Raw genomic sequence first — 10,143 nt, 5'->3', positions numbered from 1 at the left:
ACGTTGGAAACTCAGAAACAGAGAAAATGAAAACAACTCTGACGGTAGAGCGTCTGTGGTGATGAAACCACTCCTACAGAGCGTCTGTAGTGATGAAACCACTCCTACAGAGCGTCTGTAGTGATGAAACCTCTCCTACAGAGCGTCTGTGGTGATGAAACCACTCCTACAGAGCGTCTGTAGTGATGAAACCTCTCCTGCAGAGCGTGTCTCCCTGGAGTGTTCGGTTATTTGGGCGATGAAAAGCACAAAACCTAAAGGTACTGTAAACTACAGGAAACTGCAAAATAAATGACAACAAATATAAGAATTAATTGTTTTATAAGTAAAAGAAATAATCAAAATGAGTGTTTCATTCATTTTGATTGAGCCTTGGGAAGACACTGTCCTGTCTGCACGGCACTGATAACGTTATATATGTGTCTGTATATTTATCATTTACCTCTTTTCCCAATGGAATCTGTTATGTTGGGGCACTTTTGTAATCCATGTACTATATTTGTTGTATGTAGGTTTTTCTCTATATATGTGCAATTTGTCTTTTTTTGCACTTTGCTTCATAAAATAAAAATAATTTATTAATCTCACATGATAATTCCTTTAATCTTTCCTCCACACACAATAAATAAATAAGAAATAAATAAATAGTGCTTCTCCACTGCGTCCCCAGAGCACTTTACATTTTCACACACATTCACACACATTCACACACATTCACACACATTCACACACATTCACACCCATTCACACACATTCACACACATTCACACACATTCACACCCATTCACACACATTCACACACATTCACACCCATTCACACACATTCACACACATTCACACACATTCACACCCATTCACACACATTCTCACACATTCACCCATTCACACACATTCACACACATTCACACATTCACACCCATTCTCACACATTCACACACATTAACCCATTCACACACATTCACACCCATTCACACCCATTCACACCCATTCTCACACATTCACACACATTCGCATTCTAACACATTCACACACATTCACACATTCACACCCATTCACACCCATTCACACACATTCACATTCTAACACATTCACACACATTAACCCATTCACACACATTCACACACATTCACACACATTAACCCATTCACACACATTCACACACATTCACACACATTCTCACACATTAACCCATTCACACACATTCACACACATTCACACCCATTAACCCATTCACACACATTCACATTCACACACATTCACATTCACACCCATTAACCCATTCACACACATTCACACCCATTCACATTCCCACACATTCACATTCACACACATTCACACCCATTCACACATTCACACCCATTCACACACATTCACACCCATTCACACATTCACACACATTCACACACATTCACACACATTCACACCCATTCACACACATTCACACCCATTCACACATTCACACACATTCTCACACATTCACACACATTCACACACATTCTCACACATTCACACCCATTAACCCATTCACACACATTCACACACATTCACACCCATTCACACATTCTCACACATTCACACACATTCACACATTCTCACACATTCACACACATTAACCCATTCACACACATTCACACACATTCACATTCACACACATTCACACACATTCACACATTCACATTCACACACATTCACACACATTCTCACATTCACATTCACACACATTCACATTCACACACATTCACACCCATTCACACACATTCACATTCACACACATTCACACACATTCACACCCATTCACATACATTCACACACATTCTCACACATTCACATTCACACACATTCACATTCACACACATTCACACCCATTCACACACATTCACATTCACACACATTCACACACATTCACACCCATTCACATACATTCACACACATTCTCACACATTCACATTCACACACATTCACATTCACACACATTCACACCCATTCACATAGATTCACACCCATTCACACATTCACACCCATTCACACACATTCTCACACATTCACACCCTGATGGAGGCGGCTGCCAGGCAAGGCGCTCGGTCCTTCCACTGGGATGCCGTGCCTTGCTCATGGACACTTCAACATGTGGACAGATATGGAATCAAACCTGCAACAGTCTGACTGAGAAGCGACCCAATCTACCAAGAGAATAGAAATAAGAAATAAAGTTGAATATCAAATAAGAAAGGATAAAAATGGAAAACGTCCTTTAAAATATGAATCTGTAATAACTTCTGCTCCACCTCTTCGGGACGGAGGCTAAAGAAGTGAAACGTCTTAATAAAATATTAATTCTATTTATCACTTTTCGTTTATTTCTTTTACTGTTTATGAATATTGAACACGAATTATTATGAATACAATGACAATAAAGAACTAGAGCTACACTCGGTAGAGCGCAGACTTTCGCCAATGCTACATTTGTTCGCGGACCGAGTTAGCATTGCTACCATGATAGCTGTTAGCTCATACCGATGCTAACTAGGGAGCTCAGGTAGCTACATCACTGTGTGAAACACTGAGCGTTTCCATGGCAACAGAAGCTGATCTCCTTTGATCTCCATGAGGTGCCTCTTTCATCCTTTCAACCTCTCTCCTGCAAACCCCCTCCCTCCCACCCACCCCACCCCGTGGAATCCTATGTGCTCTGTCTTGTGACATGTACTATGTTGTAATATGCTGGATGCTAAATGTGCTGAGGTGTTTTTTTTTTCTTATATTCCAGACTTTACTCTAAGGAGTACTGTCTGCAATGTGACTTCTTTTTTCTCCTCCCTCTCCCAATGTTGTCTTCTTCTTTCCATCTGTGCTTGAAGTAATTTCGTTGTACTGAAAAGTAGAATGACAATAAAATGAATCTTGAATCTTTCATCCTAATCTATTTGCAGTTTGGGGATTTATTTGGAAACAGGCCGCCGTGATAATCCCAAAATCTAAAGGATTGGTCAAATCATCCCTGAAGAGTTCATGCAATTGGGTTATTAGTTTTTGCGAAAAGTTGGTAAAATACATACATACATACATACATACATACATACATACATACATACATACATACATACATACATACATAACCATCCTGTCAGGCTGTTGTTACATCATTAGTTATTCAGATGTTTTTTTCCGAGATTATTGCCACATAAGGTCACAACAGGGTCTTTTATTTTGAAACCCCTCACCGGAAACGGTCGTGTTATGCACGTCCAGCTTGACGCAGCTACCTGTCAAACTGCGTGAGCGGACCCGCGGAGCCGGAGGCGCAGACAAGCCGGCTGCCATCGGCCTCTCCAGAGCCGGACTCACCGAGCTCTCCTCCGGGACACACCGAGCTCTCCCCCCGGACTCACGGAGCTCTCCCCCCGGACTCACCGAGCTCTCCTCCGGGACACACCGAGCTCTCCTCCCGGACTCACGGAGCTCTCCTCCGGGACACACCGAGCTCTCCTCCCGGACACACCGAGCTCTCCTCCGGGACACACCGAGCTCTCCTCCCGGACACACCGAGCTCTCCCCCCGGACACACGGAGCTCTGTCCCGGGCCGCGGGTCTGATCACAGCCGGAGATCGGCGCCTCAAACACGGCTTGTGGACACGTGATCTGGCCGTTATTCGAGCACCGTTTTTTTTTTTTTTTTTTACTTCTCCTTCTTATAGACCCTCCTCCTCCTCCTCCTCCCCCTCCTCCCCCTCCTCCCCCTCACTGCACCGGACCGGGAGCTGAATGAGGTGAAAGGACCGGATCTTTGTATGGTCCTGGGAGAACCCTGGCGGGCAGACATGACCTACATACCGAGGAGCTTAACGTCGGAGGACTCCACCGGAACACCGTGAGCCTGACCTTCATTTCCTCTCTGCTGCTGGACGACTATGCAAAGCAGGGAAGTGCACGTGAACCCAGTGTGTCCTTTAATGCAAAATCAAGAAAATAAGAGCGGAGAGGACAAGATCAGCCTCGACCACCGGGCGACCTTTAGTAAAGCTCCAAGGTCAAACAGGCAAAGGTTCACTGAGCGTGTGATCAGAGGCCTGCCGTGGACGCCACGCTGAACTCTGCTCTTTGGACCTGCCTCGGAGGACGTGGCTCGGAGGACGTGGCTCGGAGGACGTGGCTCGGAGGACGTGACTCGGAGGACGTGGCTCGGAGGACGTGGCTCGGAGGACGTGACTCGGAGGACGTGGCAAAGCTCTAAGAAAGCGACTATATGGTGACTCTTCCCGTGGGCCATACCGTCACGCGGGCGGCGGCGGTCAAAGCCACGAGCTTCGTTGGGATTCAGTCGTGTCTTCCTGGTTGTCGCCAGTCGTCCTCATCATGCTCCTGAACTGCGCCCAGCCCCTCCCCCTCCTGAGGCACACGGACGTCCCGCCCCGGGTCATCGAGAACTTCATCCTGACCGGGTACCGCTTCCCCAACTACAGCCTGAGGGACTGCCTGCTGTCCGCCTTCAGGCCCACCAACGAGACGGGAAACTTCTGGACCCACTTCCTGCCCCTCTTTGTTTTCGCCTACTACTTTGTGGAGGTGTTTGGGTGGGAGGGCGCCCCCGGCGGCGACGCTCCGTTCTTCTACCCGCTCTGGAACTACTTCATCGGGGTGTTCTGCCTGCTGATGGCCAGCAGCATGGCCCACCTGCTGAACTCCATGTCCCTGGTGGTGCGGGAAGTCTGCTTCTTCGTGGACTACGGCACCATCAGCGCCTACACCGTGGGCTCGTCGCTGGCGTACTATTACTACATCCACCCTCGGGCCGGGACGGTGGAGACCGGGGGCTCCCGGCCGGACCCCAACCGGGAATCCACTGCCGCCGCCCCGGAGTTCCCCGTGTTTTTCGAGACCTTCTACATCCCGTGTGCGTGCGTCATCGCGATCGTCTGCGTGCTGTCCTGCTGTAACACCCGCCAGAGGTGGAGGAAGCATCGCTACATGATCAGGACTCTGGTGTTCCTGCTGCCGTTCTTCGTCTCGTCCATGCCGGTCTTCTACCGCCTCCTCACCACGTCGCCTTACTCCGGCTCGCCGTCCTCCTTGGCCTCGTCCAGCGCCATGCCCGCCCTCTTCTACCGCCACTGCTTCTGGCTGCTGGTGTCGGCCGTCTTCAACATCAGCAAGTTCCCCGAGCGGCTGGCGCCGGGACGCTTCGACATCTGGGGGCACAGCCACCAGTGGTTCCACTGCTGCACCTTCCTGTCCATCCTGGACGAGCTGCAGATGATCAAGGCGGAGGTGAGGGCCATCCTGCTCAGCCCCACGCTGCTCCTGCCCCCCGCCGCCCTCTCGCCCCTCCCCGGGCCCACCGTCGCCTCCACCTACGGAGTGATGCTCCTCCTCCAGACCTCCATTGTCTCCATCATCATGTACTTCTCCTGGTGCACCAGCTGCATCTACGGGCCCCAGGGGGCGCCGCCCAGCAAGGCCCTGAAGTGCCACTGAGCCGCTCTGCGTTTTATTGTCTTGACTGCAGGAAGTGATTTGCACAAAAAGCCATGGGTGGCTCCGCCTCTTTCTGGGACGCTGTCGTGATGGAAGGAGGTTCTCTTGAGTTCTCCGCCGGGCGTCTGCTGCTCCAGCAGATCCTGCAAGTCTTTGGCAGTTCGATCCCCGGAGCCGCCGCGGCGTGTTCCAACAGGAAGCTGAGCCGTGGCCATAAACACTACCTCCGGGGCGGCGCCGTCTCCACCTCCAACCACTGTTTCAGTCTGGAGCCTTAAAGAACCCGTCTGGGACCTCGTCCAGTTCTGATCCGCTGTCAGATCTTTGTTCTCGTTGCACTTCCTGTTTCCCTTTAACAACACCCCCAGCTTCCTGTTCTGCGGGTGGATGTGCTCCGGACCCTCAGCAGCTCCACCTCTTCCTCCTTCACGACGGCGACGCAGGGGAAACGTGACCTTTGGGTGAAACGTTCCTCATTTTGAATCTTTGAAAAGTTTCTGCTTGTGCAGGATTTTCACAAGAATCTGAAAATGAGGTCCAAAAGGCAAAATGATGGTTCAGTTCCAGAACTTCATTCAAATCCTGATCAGACAGAACCCACATCACAGAAAATACATGAGTACTGAAATACTTCTTAATTCAATCTTTCCTGAAAACAGCAGTGATGCGGGTCAATCCCTCCGCCCAGAACCAACATGAAGCTTCTGGACCGGACCGCCACTGCGCCCAGTCCAAACTGGTTCCTCAATCTGAACCACGTCACGCCAAGAGAACTCAACTCCACACATTGAGTATTTCCAGAGTTCTGAGCAGTAAAACGATGTAGTTTTCATGGAGGATTTGATTGTGGAGGAAATGACGTAGAACACATGTTGGTTCCCTTCAAACTCCGTCAGGACGGAGACAAAGTCAAATTCTGACCGAAACATGAAACAGTTCTGAAAAACAAAGAGCGAGTTCCAGGAAGCCGAAGTTCTGTCCGACAAGAATATCATCATTTTCCCACTTTTTAGAGCTTAAATCCTCAAAAACACAAAAAAGGAGTAAAAAGAGAATTTCTGTAGTTTTTTTCACCTCAAAGTAGAAAAAAACTGGTTTTATTCTTCAATGTTTTCACACAAATGTCACATTTTTCTGACCCACACCTCGAAGTGTGTCGTAGAGGAGGTGAGGCCCCGGCGCCCCCACCGCGCGGAGGAGGTAAGGCGCCGTCGCCTCCACCGCGTAGAGGAGGTAAGGCGCCGTCGCCTCCACCGCGCAGAGGAGGTGAGGCGCCGTCGCCTCCACCGCGTAGAGGAGGTGAGGCGCCGGCGCCTCCACCGCGTAGAGGAGGTGAGGCGCCGGCGCCTCCACCGCGTAGAGGAGGTGAGGCCCCGGCGCCCCCACCGCGCGGAGGAGGTGAGGCGCCGGCGCCTCCACCGTGTAGAGGAGGTGAGGCGCGGTCGCCTCCACCGCGCAGAGGAGGTAAGGCGCCGTCGCCTCCACTGTGTAGAGGAGGTAAGGCGCGGTCGCCTCCACCGCGCGGAGGAGGTAAGGCGCCGTCGCCTCCACCACGTAGAGGAGGTGAGGCGCCAGCGCCTCCACCGCGTAGAGGAGGTGAGGCGCCGGTGGAGGCGCCTCCACCGCGCAGAGGAGGTGAGGCCCCGGCGCCCCCACTGCGCGGAGGAGGTAAGGCGCCGTCGCCTCCACCACGTAGAGGAGGTGAGGCGCCAGCGCCTCCACCGCGTAGAGGAGGTGAGGCGCCGGTGGAGGCGCCTCCACCGCGCAGAGGAGGTGAGGCGCCGGCGCCCCCACCGCGTAGAGGAGGTGAGGCCCCGGCGCCCCCACCGCGCGCAGGAGGTAAGGCGCCGTCGCCTCCACCGCGTAGAGGAGGTGAGGCGCCAGCGCCTCCACCGCGCAGAGGAGGTGAGGCGCCGTCGCCTCCACCGCGCAGAGGAGGTGAGGCGCCGGCGCCTCCACCGCGCAGAGGAGGTGAGGCGCCGGCGCCTCCACCGCGCTGAGAGGTGGGGTTGGTGTGGTGGTGGAGCCGTACGGACTGTACACCTCCTCATGCTGGATGTTGAAGCTGGTTTGGTTTTGGTTTCTTGTTCTAAACAGAACTCAGATATTTTATTACTTCAGTATTTTTCTGATGAAGTCGTTAGTAAAACATTTCACTTCTGCCAATAACCTGATAGATCGCAGAGCGGCGTCCTGCTGTGTCGCTCTGTCTCACTCTCACGTTGTTTACCTGTGGAACGTTTCCGTCGTACAGTGAAGCCGTTAGCGGCTAGCGGCTAACTAGCTGCTAACTAGCTCCTTCAAGTTTAACGCGACAAACATAATCCAGAGTTCTGTCGTCTGAAATCCCGTTCACCATCAGTGAGTCCGTCTGAAATCACGGTCACCATCAGTGAGTCCGTCTGAAATCACGGTCACCATCAGTGAGTCCGTCTGAAATCGCGTTCACCATCGGTGAGTCCGTCTGAAATCACGTTCACTATCGGTGAGTCCGTCTGAAATCGCGTTCACCATCGGTGAGTCCGTCTGAAATCACGTTCACCATCGGTGAGTCCGTCTGAAATCACGTTCACTATCGGTGAGTCCGTCTGAAATCACGGTCACCATCGGTGAGTCCGTCTGAAATCACGTTCACCATCGGTGAGTCCGTCTGAAATCACGGTCACCATCGGTGAGTCCGTCTGAAATCACGTTCACTATCGGTGAGTCCGTCTGAAATCACGGTCACCATCGGTGAGTCCGTCTGAAATCACGGTCACCATCGGTGAGTCCGTCTGAAATCACGTTCACCATCGGTGAGTCCGTCTGAAATCACGTTCACTATCGGTGAGTCCGTCTGAAATCACGTTCACCATCAGTGAGTCCGTCTGAAATCACGTTCACTATCGGTGAGTCCGTCTGAAATCACGTTCACCATCAGTGAGTCCGTCTGAAATCACGTTCACTATCGGTGAGTCCGTCTGAAATCACGTTCACTATCAGTGAGTCCGTCTGAAATCACGTTCACTATCAGTGAGTCATACTTCAGCTGTTTTCCTGAATCGTTTGTTTTTGTTTCTAGAAACTATCAAAACAGTTTTAATAGAAAATGTTGAGTCAAAATCACTGGAATCACCTGAACTCCTCCATCCTGGAGGTGAGCTACACCCGTACTGTACCTGACCTCCATCCTGGAGGTGAGCTACACCCGTACTGTACCTGACCTCCATCCTGGAGGTGAGCTACACCCTCTACTGTACCTGACCTCGTCCTGCTGCTAATGCTAAGCTAACTTAGTCGGTGGGTCTCGAGTCTCCTTGTGAAAAACTAAACACCCAGTACTGTACCTGAACTCCTCCATCCTGGAGGTGAGCTACACCCAGTACTGTACCTGAACTCCTCCATCCTGGAGGTGAGCTACACCCAGTACTGTACCTGAACTCCTCCATCCTGGAGGTGAGCTACACCCAGTACTGTACCTGAACTCCTCCATCCTGGAGGTGAGCTACACCCAGTACTGTACCTGAACTCCTCCCTCCTGGAGGTGAGCTACACCCGTACTGTAACTGAACTCCTCCCTCCTGGAGGTGAGCTACACCCAGTACTGTACCTGAACTCCTCCCTCCTGGAGGTGAGCTACACCCAGTACTGTACCTGAACTCCTCCCTCCTGGAGGTGAGCTACACCCAGTACTGTACCTGAACTCCTCCCTCCTGGAGGTGAGCTACACCCGTACTGTACCTGACCTCCATCCTGGAGGTGAGCTACACCCGTACTGTACCTGAGAGAAAACCTCGATTCCTTCTACTTTCTATAATCGTGTCTGTTTGGAGGCGATCGGCAGGAAACTGAGGCGATGAACTTCACAGTAAAATAAAAAGCCATAGTTCAGAAAAGTACCGGAGAACGTAACGATGGAAGGAAACGTCGTAGTTCTCAGGAACTTCCCGTTTAGATTTGCACACGACGGATCGATCAGGTCGGTGGTTCGCTCGTTAAAGAACCCTGACTGGGGACCTCGCCCGACGCCCCCTGGTGGCCGTAGTGATTCTGAATGAAAGGGTTCGACCCGGTGAAGCTGACACTGCACGTTGTTGTTTATTCACTGGGCCGGGCTCCAGCCCCCCAGAACCCAAATCAGATGAGCGGGACAGAACATGGACGGACGTTCTTCTTTACATTTCAAACTCATTTCAGCTGAATTTTTTATCAAATAATTCCAATGTAATTTCAAACGTCCAGAAACCGACAATGTGAAGATTAACTTGCTGATTTGGGCCGGAATCGGTTCCGTCACTGACAAACCACATGTTTTTAGTTAAAACACAGAACTGTTTTTTTTTTGTTTTTTAGATCCAAGACAAGGTTCTAGGGTCTTGGGTTCTGCACTCGTCGCTGCCGGCGACTCGTCACGTCCGCGGTGAATTTAAGAATGTTCCTTTATGTTTCTGCCTGTTTGCTGTGTGTGACGACGCAAACGCCTCCGCCGGAGGACCGGACCCGGAGGACCGGACCCGGAGGACCGGACCCGGAGGACCGGACCCGGAGGACCGGGCCCGGTTCCTGTCGTGACACCGATGATCTGTGTCCTTTTCATTTCCAGGATTAAATGTCACTGAGCTGCTCTGTCTGGTTCTGCTCTGGTTTGTGTGTGAAGTGGGTTCTGTCCTGCTGAGCGGCGCCGCCGCCGC

The 10,143-nt window shown here is 51.5% G+C and overlaps 1 protein-coding gene across 1 annotated transcript; it reads left to right on the top strand.

Moving 5' to 3' along the window:
• The first annotated feature begins 4,117 nt into the window (after positions 1–4,117).
• paqr9 (progestin and adipoQ receptor family member 9) lies at positions 4,118–6,493 on the top strand. The gene has a single exon (XM_080494000.1). The coding sequence runs from the start codon at positions 4,355–4,357 to the stop codon at positions 5,471–5,473; it is 1,119 nt and encodes a 372-aa protein (XP_080350126.1). The 5' UTR covers positions 4,118–4,354; the 3' UTR covers positions 5,474–6,493.
• The last annotated feature ends 3,650 nt before the right edge of the window (positions 6,494–10,143 follow it).

Source organism: Lipophrys pholis, assembly GCF_963383615.2.
Source record: "Lipophrys pholis genome assembly, contig: SCAFFOLD_34, whole genome shotgun sequence".
NCBI classification, from domain to species: domain Eukaryota; kingdom Metazoa; phylum Chordata; class Actinopteri; order Blenniiformes; family Blenniidae; genus Lipophrys; species Lipophrys pholis.
This window is presented reverse-complemented; position numbering and strand designations above follow the sequence as displayed.

Bases quoted from the DNA above. Each gene is read 5' to 3' on its own strand.
- paqr9 (XM_080494000.1), top strand. From the start codon at position 4,355: ATGCTCCTGAACTGCGCCCAGCCCCTCCCCCTCCTGAGGCACACGGAC.